This window comes from Periophthalmus magnuspinnatus, chromosome 10, assembly GCF_009829125.3.
Source record: "Periophthalmus magnuspinnatus isolate fPerMag1 chromosome 10, fPerMag1.2.pri, whole genome shotgun sequence".
In the NCBI taxonomy this organism is placed as follows: Eukaryota; Metazoa; Chordata; class Actinopteri; order Gobiiformes; family Gobiidae; genus Periophthalmus; species Periophthalmus magnuspinnatus.
This window is the reverse complement of record NC_047135.1, coordinates 23,127,257-23,151,694: the sequence shown is the minus strand read 5'-3', so window position 1 is coordinate 23,151,694 and position 24,438 is coordinate 23,127,257. Positions and strand designations below refer to the sequence as shown.

General features: G+C 39.5%; 2 protein-coding genes across 3 annotated transcripts; both read left to right on the top strand.

Moving 5' to 3' along the window:
* Nucleotides 1-1,278: 1,278 nt before the first annotated feature.
* Nucleotides 1,279-11,107, top strand: asb5a (ankyrin repeat and SOCS box containing 5a). Of its 2 annotated transcripts, XM_055224727.1 has the most exons (8): nt 1,279-1,469; nt 2,406-2,788; nt 3,846-3,925; nt 5,897-6,004; nt 6,598-6,748; nt 8,000-8,134; nt 8,728-8,919; nt 9,501-11,107. In XM_055224727.1, the coding sequence occupies exons 2-8, from the start codon at nt 2,584-2,586 to the stop codon at nt 9,626-9,628; spliced, it is 999 nt and encodes a 332-aa protein (XP_055080702.1). In that variant the 5' UTR covers nt 1,279-1,469; nt 2,406-2,583; the 3' UTR covers nt 9,629-11,107. The 2 variants fall into 2 exon arrangements, with proteins under 2 accessions (XP_055080702.1, XP_033830186.1); XM_033974295.2 differs by lacking the exon at nt 1,279-1,469 and having other exon boundaries at nt 2,381-2,788.
* A 428-nt stretch (nt 11,108-11,535) lies between these two features.
* spata4 (spermatogenesis associated 4) lies at nt 11,536-12,838 on the top strand. Its single transcript, XM_033974482.2, has 3 exons — nt 11,536-11,639; nt 12,498-12,627; nt 12,716-12,838. The coding sequence occupies exons 1-3, from the start codon at nt 11,536-11,538 to the stop codon at nt 12,836-12,838; spliced, it is 357 nt and encodes a 118-aa protein (XP_033830373.2).
* Nucleotides 12,839-24,438: the final 11,600 nt, after the last annotated feature.

Sequence of the window (24,438 nt, the reverse complement as noted above, 5' to 3'; positions counted from 1 at the left end):
AGGAACAAAGATGATATCTTGCAATATCGAGTGCGTAGTAGTAAAAGTAATTTGGATCCTAGAGCCTGATTTGAAATCAACAATTTTGCCCCATTATAGTTACTGTAATGCATTGTCCCGTCTGATGAGGTTAGAATGATACACGGTTTCTGCCATTATCAGGAAGTCATATTCATGATTTTAATGCTAGTTTTATGAACCCAAAGTTTTTGATTTGTAACAATCCCATTAGACAAAACCAAAGAATGACAATTTTTAGGAAGAAAAAGTTGTGCAAAATGTATACAATATGTTGTATTTCAGAAACCCTTTGCAAAAGAACTTGTCCTAAATACATTTCTCTACTATAAAAAACACTGAGCCAACTGCCTGCTCTCTGTCTATCCAGAGAAAGTGTGAGAACTGTATTGAAATTCTCTCCATGTGGTTGGTTCAGAATAAAGCCTTACTGCTGTGTAGTTTTGGACAGGTGCCACTGCTTTAGTTTGCCCCACAGTGGAATGTGTCTGCTGCTGTCCTCTCATGTAGGCTTCATCTGCAGAGAAAGAAGGAAAGAAGGTAAAAAAATCACAATAAATCACAACTATCCCATTATAGTCTGATTTCTTTTGTCAAAAAAAAATATTATTTGGCAATGTCCTATAAGACAAATAAAGACTACTTAAAAGACAATTTTAAAATCAGAACTTAACTTGGTTTGCCAGTGCTGTAAATTGACTATAGAGGACACAAACAAGTTTTTCTCATTCTCAGCATATGGCCAGCATATACTATTGCAGCAGAGGCTGATTAATCATCAGCTGCACCATGGATTCAAGTACTTTTAAGTTTTAAACTGAAGAACCAAAACACTAAGTTATAACATAAATGATTTGGCCATCATTTAAATATATATATATATATATATATATATATATATATATATATATATATATATATATATATATATATATATATATATATATATATATATATATATATATATAGGCCTATCAGTATAAGCTATATTTGATTTGAACACCCCGACATTGTATCTGCCACAGATAGGTCATGTTTATGAAATGTAACAGTGTAACAGTAACAGTTCTAATGGTTCTGCAGAGAGGTACACGTAAGTGTCCAGTAATTTAACATTAGACATAATTTGTATCTCTAATTGCTAGCAAAAACTGCACACCAAACAATGACACAACCCAGTCAACAAGTAGAATATGCATCAGTAAATCAATTAAATCCAAAAAGGAAATGAAGCATAACTTTACGCTAACCAAAATAAGTGGGCGTGGTCTCGGAGTGGAGCGGTTGGGCTTCTCTTCTGCAGATAGACGCGGGAATTCCTCGCTGTTTACTTGCTTCATACCGCGGTAAACCCCACTCTGCCGGAGTTTTATCGAGCTGATATGCCTTTCGGTAAAGTTATTGTTGCAGTGTTCACTTGCTTCACATTTAACAGAGACCTTCACGTGCAGGTGAGTGGTGAGGCATGCGCAGTGTGGCTATTAGCGCGAGCTTTGACTTTGGCACGTGCGACGGTCAATTTTAGGTCTACTGCTTTCACGTTTTTATTCTATATTGTAATGGGAACGTATTCAAAGTATTCAGGATACAATACTCCATGTTACAGAATACATTTTAATGCAGGTATTCATTATTCTGTAACTAAATCCATTGTGTTTTTCAATTCTATGGTATTATATTTAACCTTAAACACTCAAAATTATTTAAGGATATACAGATAAACAGGCTGTATTTGTTTTCCAATAGTTCAGATACTGTTGAAATAGTTTAATATAACTAACACTTAAAGTAGGCCAGGCAAGGCAAATTTATTTGTATAGCGCAATTTGTACACAAAGTAATTCAAAGTGCTTTGCAGGATAAGAAAGACATTGAAATCACAATGCAACAAATCAAAACAAATAATCATCATAAAATTAACATAAGAATGAAAGTAATATGTGGTTCATAATTTATCCATGCCAATGATAACTGCAAGCTACTCAGTTTAAGGCAAGTAAGCACAATATAGGTTTCTGTTTGCTAAAAAATAAAAGGCTATTTGGTTACAGCTATTCTTTAAAAAAAAAAAAAGGCTAATGTATGCAAGATGGTAACCAATTATTCATCAGTTTTCTTCACCATCTAGCCTATGTTATACGAATAGACTATGATGACATTATAGCTTAGTAGCCTATTGTACTGTACGTGGTCAACAGTCTTAGTATCAGTGACAATTTTGTCACTTGTCCATTCTTTTTTAATGAATCACTATATTTTATAACACATCTATATATTTCTGGCTATCACGGACTATATTAATGCACATTCTGACCATACTATAACACTACTTCTTTTTTCTCTCCCCCTTATCCCCCACTACTCTGCTGTTGTTTCTCTCTCCACAGTAGCAGCTGCCGTGCATTTTTTCCACGGTTTACCCTGGCAGGACTGCAGCCAGTCCTGCCAACCCAGTTGCCTCCACTTGACAGAAAAGTACTTCGTACTGTTTGGTGTTTTGGACTGTCACCTGACCCTTCGTCTTCACCGTGACCCCAGTCTCCGGTACGCAGCGTGCCAAAGGACATGACAGAACCTCCAGAAGAACTCACCAACCGGCCCTTCGCGGTCCAACTCAGCAATGTTTACCTCAGCATCTTGGCCTTGTTCTGCTTCAAGCTCTTTGTTAAAATATCCCTGAACTTGCTCACATACTTCTACATCGTCCGGGGTAATCGCAAGGAGGCAGCTAGGATATCTGCCGAGTTTTATGACTATGGACAGCAGCACCGTGAGTAGTAGTGTGCAGTTGAAACAAACATGGAAAATCTTAGCAAGATTTGGCATACAATCAGTGGTTGCATTGTATTGATGTCAAAACAAGTACATTTCCTCTGCAAAGAACAAAATCTCCTATCCTTATATGGAAAAATCTAGTTGTTTCTTTAGTTTAGACCTCTACTAACATGTTCTGTATTAAGCTTGTCAGTTCATATTTTAGTCTTCTCTGAAATTTTAATGACCCTGGTTACAGTTTGCACTCTGAACAGAATCCTACCTCTTAAACATGAAATTTTTCTTTATTTAGTTTTTTCCAAAATCATTCAGCCCTACAATAATAATTTCTGATATCTTATGCATTTTAAATCATTGCAATTTTGAACCCACGGTAGGCCTATATTAGACTACCCCATAGTAAATGTCCATGTTCACAAATCAGCCATTCTAAACTTAACCACATAAACCTCATATCATGTAAAAGTAGACTATGTGTTTTTCATGATAACCGATGTAACTTTCCATATTAGCTACCAAGAAACACCACATTCAATATTAAACATGCAGACTTGACGCTAGCTAGCTGCTCTTTTTCCTCTGATGTATATTAATAGAACATAGTCACGGTACCCCCACCACCACCACTCACCACCCCCTTCTTGCCCTACTTTCCATTCGCAGAGCTATGCACCCGTTCACACTATCAACCAGACAGGCACCAAAACATATGCAACCAGATGTTCTGAAGGAGCTCGGGAGACGGGTTGACAACATAATCTGCAGCTATAATTCGAAAGAGATATTACATTTAAAGTGGACCATCTCCGTAGAATAATAATTACACTAACTTGGATTATCTGTCACGGTAGTTAGAGCCTTGCGAATTGAAAAACTAAAAGCGATTTTGAAGTGTGATGAATGAAATTAATCAGGAAGATAACGATGCGAATGTGTGGAATGCTTTAGCAGTGATTTTTGATATAGATTCAGGTGTGTAGGTGAGATAATGGAATTATAATTATATTAAAAAATGCTCTAAATCTTATCCTGAATGCGTGTCTCTTTTGCAGGCTCGTGGGCAGACCGTTCACCTCTCCACGATGCAGCAGCTCAAGGCCGTCTACTTGCTCTTAAAACTTTAATTGTCCAGGTAAAATAGTACCTACAGTTGAAACTAGATGTTTACATACACTATATAAAAAGACACATGCACTTTTTTTTCTCAATGTCTGACATGAAATCAGACTAAACTTTTCCTGTTTTAGGTCAATTAGGACTACAAAAAATATTTCTATTTGCTAAATGTCAGGATAATAAGAGAAGGATTTCTTAATACAACTTTTTATTATTTTCTTCAAAGTCAGAAGTTTAAATTCGGTAAGATTACCATGCCTTTAAACTATTTGGGAAAACCTAGATGATGATGCCATGTCTTTTTAAGCTTATGACAGGTTTATTGACAACATTTGAGTTAATTAGAGACACATCTGTGGATGTATTTGAAGGCACACTTGAAACACACTGTTTCTTTATCAAATATTATGAGAATGTCAAAAGAAATCAGCCAAGATAACAGGAAGAGAATTGTGGACTTGCACAAGTCTTGTTCATCCTTGGGTGCAATTTCTATATGCCTGAAGGTACCACATTCATCTGTTCAAACTATTATACATAAGCATAGTCACTCTGGGAATGTCCAGCTATCATATTGTTCAGGAAGGTGATGGGTTCTATGTCTCGAAGATGAACATAGTTTGGTCCAAAATGTGCATATCAACCCAAGAATGAAAGCAAAAGACCTTGTGAAGATGCTGCTGAAGCCAGTAAGAGTGTGTCATTATCCACAATGAAACGAATACTGTACCAACATGGGCTGAAAGGCCACTGCAGGAAGAAGCCATTAGCCATTAGTTTGCAAATGCACATGGAGACAAAGACCTTAACTTTTGGACACATGTCCTGTGGTCTGAGGAAACTAAAATTGAACTGTTTGGCCATAATGAGAATTGTTACGTTTGGAGGAAAAAGGGGGAAGCTTGCAAGCCTGATGACAGCATCCCAACTGTGAAATATGGGGGTGGCACCATCATGTTGTGGGGCTGGACTGGTGCACTTCACAAAATAGATGACATCATGAGGAAAGAACATTAGCATCAGCCAGGAAGTTAAAGCTTGGGCTTTGACTGTGAAGAAAGTAATGAAAAATTGTCTTAAAAAACAGGAAAAAACTAGTCTGATTTGATGTCAGACAATGAGAAAAAGCTTTGTGTCTTTCTATATAGTATATATAAACTTCTCTCGTTTCAACTGTATGTATTCCCATGGCTGCACTTTCCAAGGATGTGCATGTGGTGGGTGACTTGATGACTACTAAAATACAAATAGTGGTTTACACCTGTGTGCTTAGCAACTGATCAGCATCCTGCACAACCTTTTTAAGGCACGTTGTTGACAGGACACACCTTTGGGTATTACAATACGGCCAGTATTGCACGATCAGTGTTACTGCACTTGGTAACATGTTTTTGGCTTTATGATTTCTTCCCCTTTATTTGTTCTCTTCTCTTTTGTCAGAACCTTGACATTCAAATCATATGGATTCAATAATTAATGGAAATGGAAAAAGAAACCACTAAACTTTAGGAATAGAAACATTACTGTAGTTATTGCATGTTACTGTAAAAACACTTGTCTAAACCAAAGTGTACTTTAGACCATCCTTTTTCCTGCTCCTTGTCGATTGTGTTAGATTTTCTTAAATAATTCTGCACAGTTGATATGAGAAATTAATAAAAATTAATACATAAATTAACAGTAGTCTTTTACTATAAATGCACATTTGTTGTATTTTTTAATTTATTATAATATTGTAGCTATGATAGTATCAGAATGAGAATAACGCTAAAGAGTTTCAGCTACATATTATAAGCAAGTTTTTTAAATCATTTATACCATATCATTCTGCAACATTGGCAATTAATTAACTCACTAAATATTCACAACTTGGTTATTGCAGCCAAAGATAATGATGGAAAAAATATGACACTATAATGAGAGCCTATCAGAATCCCCACCTCATTGGGATTCATCAATGTTAAAAATAACCTCTTTGTGTTTCTAGGGCCACAATGTAAATGTCCTGACCATAGACCATGTGACCCCACTACATGAGGCTTGTCTGGGGGACCATGTCGCCTGTGCCAGGGCCCTCATTGATGCTGGGGCCAATGTAAGTTACACCACTTCAGGTTCCAGTCACTGGGCCTCAATCATATGAAGACATTTGTACTTAAGGCCTTCTTAGGAACATTTTTGGCATTCATAAAATGTTTTCTTAACTGACAGTATTCTTCTGGGGAAAAAAAAGTGCTGTTTTAGAACACTGTTACTCTTAATGATGCAACACAGAATTCTAATTCCTAAGTTATATTTTTTCTTAAATCAATTCTTATAAAAATATTACTAAGTGATCTAGTAACATTATGAGAATTTTTTTAGACCATGTCTTCTATTTGGTCTGGAGGCCAACTGCTCCCCATTTAGGCTACTGTTACAGCCCTGAACCTGGTCACCATGCTGGACTCAACAACCCCACACCCTCATCATCAACCCCCCGTCACCAGAGTGCATGTGTATATGACCCCACCCCTGTCGCCCTCCCTCACTTTGTAATTCAGGTCCACTACTAAATAGCGCAGTATAAACGGTGAAAGCACTTGCAGAAGTTTAGAGGGTGGCTCTTTCTAAATACGTATTTTTATATAAATGAAATGTACATTAGCATCTAGGTGTTTGTACTACAACATAGCTCTTTGATCACAGGTAAATGCATCCACAATGGATGGAGTCACACCCCTGTTTAACGCCTGCTCAGTGGGCAGTGTGACGTGTGCAGAGCTGCTGTTAGAGAATGGAGCCAGACCACAGACACTGGTGTACCAGCCCTCACCCATACACGAGGCCACTAGTAGAGGTACATCTGTGCAAAGAGACCATGCTGGTCTATGTGAGAGAATGGTGTTTGAGTGAGTGATTGCAGCAATTACAGCTACAGCTACATTAATTTACAACCTTCTAGGGTGGAGTGATTATGCGGATATTTTGGGGATGCACGATCTACTTATTAAGTTTCGAAACCAATACCGATACTATGGCTTTAAGTATCTGCCGATACCATTACAGATACTGAAAATAACATTCCTTTAATACTAAATTCTAATCTGATTCTAGCTGTTATGTGTCCCTCAAGTAACTTCAGAACAGCTTTGTACAGTTTATAAAAAAGTCCAAACATTGTGCAGCTTTCTAAATGAAACACTTATCTTCTACAGCTTCTACATAGATACACCGATACTATGGCTTTAAGTATCTGCCGATACCATTACAGATACTGAAAATAACATTCCTTTAATACTAAATTCTAATCTGATTCTAGCTGTTATGTGTCCCTCAAGTAACTTCAGAACAGCTTTGTACAGTTTATAAAAAAGTCCAAACATTGTGCAGCTTTCTAAATGAAACACTTATCTTCTACAGCTTCTACATTTTCTACAGCTCAAATCTTCAGAAAATTACAAAAAAATGGCAAAAAGTTCCTCACTTGTAGAAAGACAAAGTACAGACGATAAATATGAATCAAAAACGATTGTTCCATCCATCGTGTGTTGAACAATAAGTCGATATAGCATTTATTGTGACCAGTATCGACTCGGTGCATCGCTAGCAGATATGTACAGGTTATGCAGAGTGCATGTGTTCTTTCACCTTCTGCTGATAAAATCAGTAGCCTATATAGTTTTAATATTTGGCAAATAATTCATGGGTTTCAGTTTCCTGTTATGGATGCCATTTGGACGACCATTCAAAAGATTTGGGTCTAATTTTGAATAGCTATGGCAACAGTCCTAATTTTTCATCACTCTGAAACCCATGCATTGGATCCAGAATGTACAGTAATGTATTCATTATAATACTTTTGGCTTTACAATGTTATTAATCTACAGCAAAGGCGTTTACCAGTGGTATTGTGTAGCAGACATTATATATAGTTTAATCCCACACTTCAATTAGCATTATCTCTTGTGGTCTACATTGCTTGTGCGATTACAGCCTCATTGACTCTGAGTGCGGTGAGAGTGGATTCTCACTAATCCTTTATGACCTTAGACTACAGCTCTCACAGTGCTCACAGGGCTGTGATTGGCTGATCAGTTTCATCCCTCAGGACATTACGGCTGTGTGGAAGCCCTGGTGACGTGGGGGGCAGACGTAGACATGGACATCCCTCATCTGGGCACGGCGCTCTACACGGCCTGCATGTGCCAAGAGCTGGAGTGTGCCCGCAAACTGCTCAGGGAAGGTCAGTATGTATGATCCTACAGCACACAAGCCTACGTCACCCATGCTCCATAAATATATACATAAATATACAAGATACACTCTGATGGAAAAGCAACATTTCTGATATCACAATCTACACGGAATGTCCTTATTATGGATGTCACTGCTCTATAAGGAGCAATAGTAATCAAATTGCAAATACCAGCCATTTTTTATTTTTGGTTGCGTTGGTTTTGTAAGAATAATGTTGTCCTTCTCCTGGAAACCAAATAGAAAATTCATAGACTGAATACATATACATAATCTTAGTTAAACTTAGTCTAATACCGATTCTGATACCACAATCAAAATAGTTTTAGATGATAGAATTCATTTTCACACTTGCCTTAATTTTAACATGTGGTCTTCCTCTAAAACAATTCTGGAGAGGTAAAATTGTGATTAATGTGATTGTTGTTTTTTTGTTTTGTTTTTTTATTGGTATCGATACTTGTTCAATTAAGTATCTAGTCTTGAGTACTAGATTTAGTATTGTTTAGAATCTGGGTATTGATACTTCTGACACCTGGACATATCCATGCAGAATACATATGATGTGGGTCTTCCTGACAGGTGCAAACGTGCAGAAGGGCAGGTGTCAGGATTCGCCCTTACATGCGGCTGCAGAGAAGGACTGCACACCAGTGGTCAAACTCCTTCTGGACTTTGGGGCCGACATAAATGCAAGGAACACAGACTATCAACGACCTGTGGATGTGGCCCCTCCCAGCAGCCTGACTGAGGGCTTTCTGTTGCTCTATGAAGGTAAGCAGACAATACTTAATTTAATTAATTAATTTTTTTTACTTAACCCTTGTGTGTGGCGGGTCACAAGGAGTGAGACTGAGAGAATGAGGTTCCAGATGCCATGTTAGGGCAGTTTGATTGAGTTTTATTGAGTGGGGTAACAGTCCTTAGGACAAATGGGCTCTTCCTCTGAGATCTGCAGTCTGGTCATTGCATTTGACGTCCAGACAATAGCCAGATGAATTGTGGGAACATGGGTGTAAGGACAGAGTTGGAGGAGGACAGAGCTCTTACTGGGAGTACAGTGACTTAAAATGTTCTGCAGTCTGCTTTGATTCTGTACAGAGATAGAGTTGTACCAGTAGATGCAGAAGAAAGTGAGTGTGCTCTCAATGAATGAGCTGTGAAAAGTGGACATGATATGTTGGCTGACTTTGTATTAGTTAAGCTTCTAAATTCAATTCCACAATGATGATAATAAAAAAAGATCATACAATGTAATTTTCAACACAAAATAATAATAGTTTCAATATTGGCATGTGGCCTGTTTACAACTGAATATCTATGTCATTATGGGGTCTTTCTCTCCGTGTCTCCAGCCACTCCGCGCCTGCTGAGTCAGATGTGTCGTCAGTGTATCCGGGGCTGTGTGGGGCGGGACAGGCTGCACCTCCTGTCTCATCTGCCCCTCCCCAGCAGACTGCACCGGTACCTGCAGTACCAGTGACACACCCACAGCCTCTTCCTCTGCTCCTCCATGTGGACTGTATATGAACGCAAAGATGACACAAAGAGCTGCTAGTTTGAATAATGGACAGCAAGTCAATTGCTGTGGTTTAATGCCGCGTCCCAGTCATTCTCGGAGGTTGGATTTTCAGAGTTCCCACTTGGATTTTCAGAGTTCCCGCTTGTACATAAGATCCGTAACGCCTGGCAATCTCCAATTTCTAATGAGAAAGTCAGAACATTTCAGAGTCCGAGTGAGAAAATCCAACATGGCTCTGCCCTACATTTAGTGAAAATTAAAAACCCGACATATTAAATATTTATAGTACTTTAGCTGTAGTTGGTCACCCGCTTTTGTGCTCCTGCGCATCTGTTATAACTGAATCTGCAGTTATAAATGGGCTGTTATGCTAATTTTGCTAATGTGTACGCGGAACTAATGTTAACAAAAGCAGAAATCCACTTTCAAATGTTGCTTTATTAAGTGTTTATGTAGTAGTAATGTCTGGGTTACTAAATTAACTTAATTGGATCAGTATTTTGGCAGATTTTTGGCACTTTCCTTTTTATTATTTTATTTAATCATGTTAACAAGATGACATTTGGAATGCCCCATGTTTATCTCGGAGATTACGTCAATCCGAGTTCTGACCTCCGAGGGTGACAGGAACGCAGCATAAATAAGACTCTTGTTGATCACCCAATATATGGCTGCCAAAGGGAATATTTATCTGTAGTGAAGATTTACCAATTGTGCCCTTATTGCTAGACTTGATTTAAGGTGTTTCAAACTGGTTTTCATAAAGATATTTTCAAATAAATATATCTTTATTACATGAATACATATCGCTATCAAATGTGCACTATGTATTTTTTTTTGTATGGGTTCTGTCACATGGAAATGTTATTACTTTTTCTGAATGCTCTACAGTATGGATGTAAAGTTGTATATTTTGTATTTATTTGTTTAAAAGTGTTTTCATTGCCACAATACAGCCTAAAATGCCAATTTGTGAAACATCATAGCAATGCAATCTCCATACAAGTAGGTGGTCCACGATTAACGTGACAAAGTATGCCTTTAAGTAATTTTAATTTTAATATCCATGTTTTGTTATTTAAAAGGTATGCACTTTGACTCTACAGGTTATAACACTTACAGCATATCTACACCATAAAATGTTTTGTTAAAGAAACCATATGTGCATATAAAATAATGTCAGTGATAATTCTTCCAAATAGTTATTCATACTTTGCAGCTGATGGCATCAACATTCTCTGGTGGTCTGAAGCTAATTGTGGGGCTTTAATCTGAGCTTTATTTTAATACAGTCTGACCAGAAAGAGCTTAGGTGGAACTACAATAGGTGAGAAAATTTGTGCTGCGAAAATAAGTCTTTCACACATAAATTTAGTCACAAGCTTTTCAGTTAGGCACTTTTGAAAATGAGTTGTTTAAATAAATTTGTATTTTTTCTGGAGTTTTCTTCAAACGTTTTTGACAGTGTTTGCTAATGTGAGCATTGTGTCACCATGGTAATTGTTAAATATTCCCCCATAGAAATATATGAAGAACAGCCCCTGCGTGATGTCACCTCCAAGTATCATTAGTATAGAGTATAGTGGAATCAAGTAATTACTATATGGGGCATCCAAGCCACAGGTGATCAAGAAATAATACAGTAAGTCATTTGTTTTACCTCAAATACATCCCATTGCACATATTGAGCACCTCTGTACAAGTTTGACGCTGTACTCAGCTTCAGCCTCTAGATGGCGCCACATTACCACGGATCGTGGAAATGAGGTTACTATGGAAACCTACAACACTGGGTAAGCAGCTTTACAAATAACATAACAGTAAGTAGAGTGAACTTTTTAGTTGGCCAGCTTAAACTCCAGCTCAGAATGTCCCTGTCCCCTGTGTCTCCGGTGAGGACAGGCCTGCCCAGAGAAGTGCTCCAGTGGATCCTGAACCTCCAGCTGTCAGTCTGCCCCAAGAATGTGCGCAGGTAACAGGCCTGGAACAATGACTGGATAGAAATAGACACTTAACTCTGGTCAAATCCTGGGGTCATAGCAGCTAAAAGCAACTAAATTCTATATCATGTCAACGGCCAAAATAATGTTATAAGGTTAGTTTACTTCAAAGTTTGGAGCTGTTTGGCCTATACATTGCATTTGAAAAGATTATTGTCATTTGTTGCCTGTATTAATTAGTTATTTCACAAAATTAAAAATCACATGATAGCTTATTTATCTAATTCAAAATGTAAATATAATGTAGCCTTTCAAATGACAGTCTTGATGTCACTGGGGCATGGACTCATTTGGTTTGGGAGATTTGTTGTGTTCAGTGTTTGACAATGTAGGACAAGACATCCATATCCTCTACGCAGTGTTGGGAAGTATCTAAAATACATGTAGGCCTCCCAAAAATATTCATTTTGAATACTAATTTTGAGTAACTGTATTCTGGTACAGTTATTCTTTCAATTGGTGGTATTGAGAATACAGTTACTTTTTTAAAATTAAAGGAATTCATTGCAGTACTTCATCATGCAGTTTTAGCAGTATTAGTAAGAAAAAATGGACAGTGCACTTTTCTGATGAATGTATGTGCAATTTGTCCTTCTCTAATTAGACATTAATGAATGCATAGTAAATAAAAATAAAGCTGTCTGTAATATCTGTTATAACTAAAAGCATAAAAGTAATACAGGAAAACACAAAATACTGAATACCTGAATTAAAATGCAACTAAATACATTTAGTTACATACATCAAAGTATTCTCATTCTTAAAATATAAAAATGTATTGTAATAATGATTTTTATTTTATTTTTTTGTTGGTCATTTTCAATTTCCAGAGATTCCTCCAATGGTTACTTAGTTGCAGACATCTTCTCCCAGTATTACCCCAAAGTTTTCTTGCTGTATTCTTATAAGAACGGAGCAGCGCTGTCTATCAAACAGGACAACTGGAGACGCATACAAAAGGTAGCTACAGAACTATTGTTATGACTACAGTAAATGCTTTATTAAATAATACAAAGAACTTTATTTTACCTTATTTTTTATTTCTTAGTTTTTACGGAAACTCAACATAAACTTGTCCCAGGACTTGATAAATGGCACAATGCACTTTGAAATGGGAGCAGCTGAGAAGCTGTTGACAGAAATATACAGCATTTTGACTAAACAAAGGTAAGTGATACAAACATAAACAGTGTAATTTTTGTTGACAAACTGCATTGCTTGTTTCTAGAAATCTCACAAATTCTCTTCTCTAAAGCAGAGGAGGGCTTGAGTGAGTTTTTAAAGAAATTGTACTTTTCAGAGTTCTTTTCTAGCTGCATACTTTTACTCTTACTTGAGTAATATTTGTATTGAAGTAACAATACTCATACTTGAGTAAAAGGTTTTTCTTAGTTTTCCCACAGTGAGTAAGTCTACAAGTGACAAAAGGTTTATGTTGACAATATGAAATGATGTGAACATTTGTGTTTCTTGCAGCGCTCCTTCACATGAATTTTTTTTTTTTTTTGGGTGTTTATCCTTTTGAGCATTATTGTTTTGTCCTTCAGATTACATTCACTTCAAATTATGAATCAGATGTTACATCCTGATACTTTACTTTTTATGATAATAATACATTTCACATAAAAGTTCCTTTCAAAACACCCAAGGACACTGTACAGAAGTTTAAAAAATAAAAAAAACAGGTGAATAAAAACACACACACAATACAATACAAAACTGGATGACGGTGTGATTGGTTATGTGGTGTAGGACTGATTGTTGGAAGTAAATTTTGAGGCATGATTTGAAGATAGTTACTCTTACTTCAGTAGTAGTTTTCCCAAATACTTTTTTTACTCTTACATGAGTAATTTCTTTAATCACTATTCTACTTGAGTAGTATTACTTTAAAGTAATCTTACTCTTACTTGAGTAAAATTTTTGGCTACTCTACCCACCTCTGATCTGGAGTTACATTTTTAGATGGAGGGCAGGATACCACAACATAACTCAAACTAATGATCTTTTATTCCTCTGCAGCCCAGATTTTGGTAGTAGCCTGTATGCTGCCCAGGCTGACCTGAGCTCAGACATAGAGAGGAGACAGGATCTGCTCCCAAACAAGCACAAAGAGAGGACACACAACACTGGTGAGACACACTGCAACAACAGTCTATACAACATGAGTGTTCAGTGGTGTCAAGTTCATTTGTAGAGCACAATTCAAACACATGCTTTAAAGGGCCTGTACCTGATTTTTATTTTTTTTTTATAACTAAATGTCTTCACCCAGTACAAATATATTGTATAAGTAACTCTTACGGTCACATTAAGCCAACTGTGTAGCTGTTAGCGTGCTAGTTGTTGTTACTTTTACCGTGATAGTAAACTCTACTTTAGCCTCTGAAAGTTGAAAAAAACATATAGTGAGATAAACATTTATAAAGTCATCACAGTGAATAATTCGGATGCTCAGAATGCATTAGGTAAGTAAGGAGTAACTTTAGACCACTGCAAACTGTTTAAAATGAACTTGTTCAGTTTTTCCACATGTTTAAAGCAGTAATAATCAGGTACAGTGCCTTTAAGGAATATGAAACACATATTAAAATCATAATACAAAAAAAAACATAATGATAGTATACATATCTTTTTTCTTTTTTTTAAAGAGTACAGAATATAAAACCTTTCAGTCATATGCACAGTCATGTACACAGCTAAACTGAACTGTTTTGATCGTGGATCTCAACATTGTAGTAGATTGGAGTAGAGGCCTGTCTCTTTATGTTCAGGTTGAAAAATAAATACACACTCACAAAAATGTTAGATTTATACATTCCTTGATCATTAATTTACACAAACCTTTTTTCCTGTTTTCACAGAGCAGTCTTCATCATTGGGGCCAACCACTATTCCCTTTAAGGAGATCAAAGTGCACCAACCAATCAGGCACTACTTACAGCAGTAAAACAACAACTTCATATAGCCTGGCCTTTGTTATTCATTTGTTCTCTGTACAGACACCAGGGGGCGTCATTTGTCACGTGTAGAGTTGTGTGTGATTTGTGTGCATACTGCAGAGACACACAAATCATGAACAGCTAATATTGACAGGGCTCTTCTCTGTTTATACACAGGCATAGATAAAGAGCCAGCTGTGGTAACGCAGTAATCACGTATCGAGCTTTATCACTGAAAAATATACATCTAAAAAAAATTAAAAGTCGATCACTAGGAGGAGTTACGTCATTATCGATTCAATGTATTGATATGTTAATGTAAAGAATTGATCACAATAGTTAATGCATTGCAATTTTGGCCTAAATATGTTCTAATAGTGTTTGCTCGATAGATATAAAAATATGTAATTATGAAAATAACTATAAAAAGACCAGTCACTGTCAATTATTTTAGTTCACCATATTTCAGTAAAATATCCATGATAAGGACAATCATTACCATTAGGTTGTTTTAGAGATATGCAGAATTTGAAAATTTTGTTAATCATTTTATCATGAAAAGATGTACAATAAAAAAATGGGGGGAAAACATTTCACATTTGTCTGATACTTAACCCTCGACTGAAAACATTTAAAGAGAAGGAATTTTACTTCTATGGGTTATTAACTGCTAACACAAAACATATTTAGATCACCATGTTACCTTTTGTTGTTTTGAAAATTCTATATTTGTCCAAAACAAGATATTAACATATTTTATAAGTTTCACTCCCTCTTCAGAGTGCTATCACAACACTATCAGTATGAACCTACTGATGAAACCACTGTGCATCACATCAGATTTGTCAAGTTCTTCTGGTAAGTTCTTAGCATGTTTTTGTATATTTATGGAGAACTGTTGTGTGGGAGCAAGGGTGGGATGAGCATTGCACAGAATCTTACAGCTAACCATAAGGATGGTTTGAATAGGGCCTGGGAGAGACTGCTAAAATACTCAAACATGCGCAAATAACACATAAACTTCTTCAGGCATGTTTCTGATGAGGGAACAATGTTATAACATGGTAGAAAGCTCAAAACATCGATTTTGCTTAACACCCCTTCTTTAAAGACTTATTTTAATCATGGATGTATTAAAATAACACATTTTAGCACATTTCTGTTGCACTGATATAATATTGTCTGAATATCTTTTAAAAAATGTCAACAATGTGCAATCTTACTGTATTCTCTGTTCCTTTTTGTTAATGTATTCATTAAATCCAATAACTGCCAAAAAACCCATAGGGATTGATATGATGTTGTAGTCAAGGTAAAAGTGATATCAACATTGGACCATTTTTAGGAAGATGTCTATGTCAGTAAAAAGCAATAAATATCTTGTGATAACAATCTCACTCCTGACCTCCTTAGTCTGTCCTCCCTGGTGGGCGTAGTAACAGCTCCCGTGAGAGCTGCTGCCTGTGGATCCTGATAACTCATCACCACAGCACTGTGTATGGCAGATAAGTGAACAATTACATTTCTGCAGTGTTTTACAGCCCCCAATAGGCCCTCAAAGCACTTTACATCAGGGAATCACTCACATATGCACTCATACAATCACAGGTGGCATGGAGGGTGAAGTGTCTTGCCCAAGGACTCAACAGCAGTATGTATTGATAACTTGCAGCTAATGTCATCAACATTCCCTGAGGGTGTTATCCTAACTGGAGGCTCGGCTCTGTCTGAAGCTCTATTACAGGTGAGATGATTTGTGCTGTTAAACAGGTCCCTCTCAGTTAGCATTACAGTCACAAGCTAGTTAGTGCTTGTTTCAGTTAGTCACTCTCACTTTTTGGTTAAAATCAAATACCTAAATAGGCATGAAAGCTCGCATTGATCACAGACTCCTGAAAATGTGTTCAAATACAATTTTCATATTTTTTTCTTAAGTTTTTAGACCAACTTAAAACTTTTTTGGCTGAGTTTGCTCATGTTTGCATTGTGTTACCATGGTAACTGCCGAAGATTCTGCCATAGACATGAATGAATTATACTACCAGCATGATGTCACTGCAAAGTATCAATTGCTGGGTTTCTGATGACACCTCAACTTTCTATAGGCCAATGATACAGATTTTTGTTTTTTTTTTGTTATGGAGTCTATTAGTCACTAATGATTAAGCATTCACCGTTTCAGTTTTTTCAGTTCTGATACCAATATCGATACTATGGCTTTAAGTATCTGATACCTGATACCAGTGTAAGGATTGAAAACGGCATTTTTTCTTGCATTTTACATTTGCATCGCATCTTTTCAAACACACAGTTAATTATCAAATGTATCCAATAGTGTTATGCAACTGTTATTAATCCTGCAAGTAACTACTGAACAGCTTTGTATGAATTAAAGTTCAAATATCCTGGGCCACTAAATATTCTTATTGCATCTAATTAAAAGCCCAACCAGGATATCAGCTGAAGCTATATCATGGAACTGATAACCGATGCAGCAAATTTTTCCAGATCAGTGCCGATATTCGATACCAGTGTCGTACTGGTGCAACCTATGGAAGTGATAAGGTTCAACATTTGTGAACTAACCTTTTGTATAGGCTATTTCTTGTGAAAATACCACATAATCAACAGGTGAAACTGGCTCTTGCCCCCCATCTAGGAGTGACATCATCCCATTCCCATTCATTGGGAATTGAACCACAAACTATTCAGTTGGATGGCATTTAAGTCAGTGCTGTATTTATTGAGGTCACACAATGCAGCCACATGTGGTCCACAGATAGCAGTTTAAATACACAACCAAAACAATACATTTTAAATCATCCATCTACCGAAAGACATTTGAGTAATCTGGTAAAACAGAGCTAACTCATGTGCTTGTATTTACGACACATGATCTATGCCTGAACAATATCTTGGGCCCAGTTTCCGTGGCAACAGCAAGCCCATCCTGGAGCACCACCAAGAGTGACATGATAATAAGCTTACAGTGAGCCTCTTGGACTAGCCTGTGCTGAGCGCGCACAGGCTAAAGGCGTTTCCCGCCATACTGCACAGATTAAGAAGGAAATCTGTTTTACCCAAAGAATTACAATGGTAATGATTTATTTTATTTTAACTGTTTTTATTTATTTTATGGCATTTGAGTTTGAGATCTGTCAGTGTCAATACAGCAAATACTTTTTAATACAAAGACATTATTGAACCAAAGTGTCAAAAAAAGAAACTATTTCAGATTTTTCTTAATACACTTTAGAAATATTCTTTATTTAGAAGCCTTCAGTCAACATATTTCAACTTTTATTTGGTTGATAATGTATTTAAAGTGGGACTAAACACCTAAACCCCACCCACAGCCACTTCTTTAGTCCTCCAGTACCTGGTGTTTAGCTAACATTGTAAACACATACATAGAAAGAGAATCATTTTTATGTAATGTCTCAAGAGTCCCTGGGTGTTATGAGTGAGTAGCGAGACTCATGACGTGTTGAACGTGAACATGGGGTATACTTCTCTTGGGGACTAAAGAAGAGAGTGAAAGGGGAGGAGGGGCAGGGTCTGAACATATGAAAAACAAAGTGATTAGTCTAGCAGGTCTCCATACTTCAAACACATAATCAGGGCAGTCCTGCGTGATGCTACCAACTACTTGAAATTGGCGGTGGTCACCGGGCTCCAGTAGAGATAGACTGATATACACTCACCTAAAGGATTATTAGGAACACCTGTTCAATTTCTCCTTAATGCAATTATCTAATCCACCAATCACATGGCAGTTGCTTCAATGCATTTAGGGGTGTGGTCCTGGTCAAGACAATCTCCTGAACTCCAAACTGAATGTCAGAATGGGAAAGAAAGGTGATTTAAGCAATTTTGAGCGTGGCATGGTTGTTGGTGCCAGATGGGCCGGTCTAAGTATTTCACAATCTGCTAAGTTACTGGGATTTTCACGCACAACCATTTCTAGGGTTTACAAAGAATGGTGTGAAAAGGGAAAAACATCCAGTATGCGGCAGTCCTGGGGGCGAAAATGCCTTGTTGATGCTAGAGGTCAGAGGAGAATGGGCCGAGTGATTCAAGCTGATAGAAGAGCAACGTTGACTGAAATAACCACTCGTTACAACCGAGGAATGCAGCAAAGCATTTGTGAAGCCACAACACGCACAACCTTGAGGCGGATGGGCTACAACAGCAGAAGACCCCAATGGGTACCACTCATCTCCACTACAAATAGGAAAAAGAGGCTACAATTTGCACGAGCTCACCAAAATTGGACAGTTGAAGACTGGAAAAATGTTGCCTGGTCTGAAGAATCTCGATTTCTGTTGAAACATTCAAATGGTAGAGTCAGAATTTGGCGTAAACAGAATGAGAACATGGACCCATCATGCCTTGTTACCACTGTGCAGGCTGGTGGTGGTGGTGTAATGGTGTGGGGGATGTTTTCTTGTCACACTTTAGGTCCCTTAGTGCCAATTGGACATCGTTTAAATGCCACGGGCTACCTGAACATTGTTTCTGACCATGTCCATCCCTTCATGACCACCATGTACCCATCCTCTGATGGCTACTTCCAGCAGGATAATGCACCCTGTCATAAAGCTCCAATCATGTCAAATTGGTTTCTTGAACATGACAATGAGTTCACTGTACTACAATGGCCCCCACAGTCACCAGATCTCAACCCGATAGAGAATCTTTGGGATGTGGTGGAACGGGAGCTTCGTGCCCTGGATGTGCATCCCATAAATCTCCATCAACTGCAAGATGCTATCCTATCAATATGGGCCAACATTTCAAAAGAATGCTTTCAGCACCTTGTTGAATCAATGCCATGTAGAATTAAGGCAGTTCTGAAGGCGAAAGGGGGTCAAACACCGTATTAGTATGGTGTTCCTAATAATCCTTCAGGTGAGTGTATATCGGTTGGCTGATATTTGCCATTTTTAGCTCATTGGCCTTAAATTTCCAGCACAGGGCGATACTTAGTTTTGGTCAAACCAGCTGCCTAAAGAATATGTTTAATTCTTTATTTGAACACTGTGAAGCGATAACAGCACAAAATGTGACTACACAGCTTTCTTTGTGGTAAATTTCTGGTAAAAAGGACTGTGGGTAAATTTATAACACATACAAATCATATGCGTCTCCGGGCAGGGACGCGACCCTCTCGTTCACCGGGGTGAACTCCAACACGTGGCGGCTGAGCTGTGGGGCAATGAGCAAGCCCACACCAGCTCGCCGCCGCTCCCCGCGGGCAACGCCAGAGAAATGGAGAGTCCAACCCCTCTCAAGAAGTTGGGTTCCAGAGCCCAAGCTGTGCGTAGAGGTGAGGCCGACTATATCTAGCCGGTAACGCTCAACCTCCCGCACAAGCTCAGGCTCCTTCCCCCCCAGTGAGGTGACATTCCATGTCCACCGAGCCAGTCTCCATGTCCGGAGATCCGGTCGTCGAGGTCCCCGCCTTCGACTGCCGCCCAGATCTCTCTGCACCCGCCCCTCATGGCTCCTCTCGCAGGTGGTGGGTCCACGGGAGGACGGCCTCATGTCGTTTCTTTGGGCTGGGCCCTGCCGGGCCCCGTGGGGAAAGGCCCGGCCACCAGGCGCTCGCTGCCGAGCACCCACCCCAGGCCTGGCTCCAGGGTGGGGCACCGGTAACGCCAGTCCGGGCGACGTAAACGGCCTTGATGTTTTTTCCTTCATGATGGGCTTCTGAACCGCTCTTAGTCAGACCCGTCTCCCAGGACCTGTTTGCCATGGGTGACCCTACCAGGGGCATGAAGCCCCCGACAACATAGCTCCCAGGATCATTCGGGTGCTCAAACCCCTCCACCACGTTATGGTGGCGGTTCGGGGAGGGAGTCCTATCGAGCCTTGTTGGCTCGTGGGACTCCTGAGGCAGCTGATGAGTACCGGCGGGCCAAGCGTGCCACGGCTCGTGCAGTCACAGAGGCAAAAACTTGGGGTTGGGAGGAGTTCGGGGAGGCCATGGAGGAGGACTATCGGACGGCCTCAAAGAAATTCTGGCAAACCGTCCGACGCCTCAGGAGGGGGAAGCAGTGCTTCACCAACACTGTTTACAGTGCGGGTGGAGAGCTGCTGACCTCGACTGGGGATGTTGTCGGGCGGTGGAAGGAATACTTTGAGGATCTCCTCAATCCCACTGTCACGTCTTCTGAGGAGGAAGCAGAAACTGGGGACCCGGAGGCGGACTCGTCCATCACCCTGGCTGAAGTCACTGAGGTGGTTGGCAAGCTCCTCGGTGGCAAGGCTCCGGGGGTGGACGAGATCCGTCCTGAGTACCTCAAGTCTCTGGATGTTGTGGGGCTGTCTTGGCTGACATGTCTCTGCAACATCGCGTGGCGGTCGGGGACAGTACCTGTGGAATGGCAGACCGGGGTGGTGGTCCCTCTGTATAAGAAGGGGGACCGGAGGGTGTGTTCCAATTACAGGGGAATCACACTCCTCAGCCTTCCCGGTAAGGTCTATTCCAGGGTACTGGAGAGGAGAATCCGACCGATAGTCGGAGTAGTCGGAGCAGTGTGGTTTTCGTCCTGGTCGCGGAACACTGGACCAGCTCTATACTCTCCATCGGGTCCTTGAGGGTTCATGGGAGTTTGCCCAACCAGTCCACATGTGTTTTGTGGATCTGGAGAAGGCATTCGACCGTGTCCCTCGCGGTGTCCTTTGGGGGGTGCTCTGGGAGTATGGGATCCGGGGCTCTTTGCTAAGGGCTGTCCGGTCCCTGTATGACAGGAGCAGGAGCTGTGTTCGCATTGCCGGTAGTAAGTCAGACCTGTTCCCGGTGCATGTTGGACTCCGCCAGGGCTACCCTTTGTCACCGGTTCTGTTCATTATATTTATGGACAGAATTTCTAGGCGCAGTCAGAGGCCGGAGGGGGTCTAGTTTGGGAACCACAGGATTTCATCTCTGCTGTTTGCAGATGATGTTGTCCTGATGGCTTCATTGAGCCAGGACCTGCAGCAGACACTGGGGCGGTTTGCAGCTGAGTGTGAAGCGGCTGGGATGAGAATCAGCTCCTCCAAATCCGAGGCCATGGTGCTCGACCGGAAAAAGGTGGTTTGCTCTCTCCGGGTGGGTGGAGAGTCTCTGCCCCAAGTGGAGGAGTTCAAGTATCTCGGGGTCTTGTTCACGAGTGAGGGAAGGATGGAGCGTGAGATTGACCGGCGGATCGGTGCAGCGTCTGCAGTGATGAGGTCGCTGTATCGGTCCGTTGTGGTAAAGAAGGAGCTGAGCCAGAAGGCAAAACTCTCGATTTACCGGTCAATCTACATTCCTACCCTCACCTATGGTCATGAGCACTGGGTAATGACCGAAAGGACAAGGTCGCAGATACAAGCGGCTGAAATGGGTTTCCTCCACAAGGTGGCCGGGCGCACCCTTAAGGATAGGGTGAGGAGCTCGGTCACATGGGAGGAGCTCGGAGTAGAACCGCTGCTCCTACACGTTGAGAGGAACCAGCTGAGGTGGCTCGGGCATCTGCTCAGGATGCCTCCTGGATGCCTCCCTAGGGAGGTGTTCTGGGCATGTCCCACCGGGAGGAGGCCCCGGGGATGACCCAGAACAGGCTGGAGGGACTATGTCTCTCGGCTGGCCCGGGAACGCCTTGGGGTCCCACCGGAGGAGCTGGAGGACGTGTCCGGGGTGAGGGAAGTCTGGGAGTCCCTGCTTAGACTGCTGCCCCCGCGACCTGGCCCCGGATAAGCGGAAGAAAATGGATGGACGGACAAATCATAAAATAATTAATTAAGATAAATAATTAAATTTGACCATAAAATACTGGACTGGCTTATTGTCCATCGGTTGCTCAGGATTATATAATCGGTATCAGCATCAGCCATGAAGACTCTCTCCCAAATGAGAGTCAGGTTTGTAGAGATGCACCCACTCAGAGTAAGGACTTCATACATTTTTAAGTGCAATAAACGTAACCAAAAATGAAAAAAAAAAACATACTTTTATTTCAGTCTATAGTTAGGTTAAAAAGTTACACTGTGGCTTTAAATACAGCTTAAGTAATGGATTACACATTTGTTGGCAAATAACTAAGGGTGCTTAAAAACTGCTAAAATATAAGAACGATAGCTTCTTTCAAATTAAAGTGATTCAAAAGTCAAATGGCAAAAACAAAGGACAATATGGATGCTAAGTTAACATGAGGACAGACATGCAAATGCTATCATGAATAATTAACAATTATGGTTACATTATCATTAATAAGGAATGAGATTAAAACATACTCATTAGCATAATTGTAATCACAATTGCAAAACTTAATTAAAAATGACAGTGATCAGGTGCATTTATGTAGCCTAGGTAAATTAATAATTGAAGATACTGTTATTGACGTACAAGCAAAAATACTCTATTGTACAATTGTCTACTGCTACTACTACAATGTTGTATGTCTCCATACAACATAGGAGTTTCTCCATGAACCAGAAAAATACAGGTATTGAAGTAGGCCAATCAATTCATATAATAAGATTATCTATTTGCTGTTGTTGGCCCAGGACACCTTAAAATGTAAGTTAAGGTATATTTTAATCTTCCCACAGACAAATTTGTGTCATGCATTTGACGCATCCTTCAGTGCCACTGGGGTAACCTGTCAGGAGGAGTGAATGCCACACTGCCTCACACATGGACCCATCTCTAGATCTTGACTCATGAGCAATTATCTGGAGGATTTTGTGTAAATTATGGATTATATTGTAAGAAAATATCTGAACTTATCCATACAATGGAGATCGACCAATGTTTCTTTCATGGCCAATGCAGATACTGATTATTTAGAATAAAGAGGAACCACTGCTAACCTCTGCTGATATTTCTGAGGTGATATATGGGGCAGATTTTGATTATTTTTACCAAATGATGTAATTTAAATTGACCACAAACTCATCTACAGTCCCATTTTTACCACAAACCTATTAGAGAGATGTCACACTTTATGCAATACTGTCTTTGCACAAAACTGTTAAAATAAAGCATCATGCATATATATATTCTTTATTCAGCTGGTTGGCCCCCACAAGCCAATAACAGATACACTATAAAAGTCTATCTCTACCATATACTTCAGATTTTTCTATTAGATGAATATACAGCAGTCACATACCAAATTAGAATGGTATCAATTTATATTGGGTATTAGCAGTTAAAGTTGTAAAGCACAGCAATCAAAATACCAGTTTTGGTATCAGTAATGATAGAGGGAACATAACCCTCATTCACACATGCACCAAGCCCAGAACATTGCTCATGGGTGTGCTCTGTTCATAATTAACCTGGAATTGAGCTCTCAACATGCAACTGCATCATTTAAACTGAATGACAATGGAATGTAACACATGTAGTGCAACAAGGTGGTGCTGGCAATTTTCTGGCTTTATTCACACAAAAGCCTTCACTGCATATTCCCCTCTAAATTCTGAGCACATAAGTTCTGGCTTCCATCGCACATGACCTTGTTCTGGCAAAATGCTGGAAAATTCCTGGGTCAGGCTACATGTGTGAATGGGGCTCAAATAATCCTTAACACAGACTTGATACTTGCTTATGCACCAGTGTTCAAGTCCTCTTGGGCAACATGAAATTTTGATGGTGGGGTCCATTCTCCATCTGCTCATACCGTTCCTGTCACAGATATACACGATAGCTAGTATTATTTCATACAGGAAATAAAGAGAAATATATGATTTGTATATAATAGACAGAGGTGGGTAGAGTAGCCAAACATTTTACTTAAGTACGAGTAATATTACTTCCAAATAATATTACGAGTAATATTACTTCCAAATAATT

Bases quoted from the DNA above. Each gene is read 5' to 3' on its own strand.
- spata4 (XM_033974482.2), top strand. From the start codon at position 11,536: ATGTCCCTGTCCCCTGTGTCTCCGGTGAGGACAGGCCTGCCCAGAGAA. The intron at 11,640-12,497 runs GTAACAGGCCTG...TTCAATTTCCAG, and splicing joins TGCCCCAAGAATGTGCGCAG to AGATTCCTCCAATGGTTACT. The intron at 12,628-12,715 runs GTAGCTACAGAA...TTTATTTCTTAG, and splicing joins ACTGGAGACGCATACAAAAG to TTTTTACGGAAACTCAACAT.
- asb5a (XM_055224727.1), top strand. From the start codon at position 2,584: ATGACAGAACCTCCAGAAGAACTCACCAACCGGCCCTTCGCGGTCCAA. The intron at 2,789-3,845 runs GTGAGTAGTAGT...TCTCTTTTGCAG, and splicing joins TGACTATGGACAGCAGCACC to GCTCGTGGGCAGACCGTTCA. The intron at 6,005-6,597 runs GTAAGTTACACC...CTTTGATCACAG, and splicing joins TCATTGATGCTGGGGCCAAT to GTAAATGCATCCACAATGGA.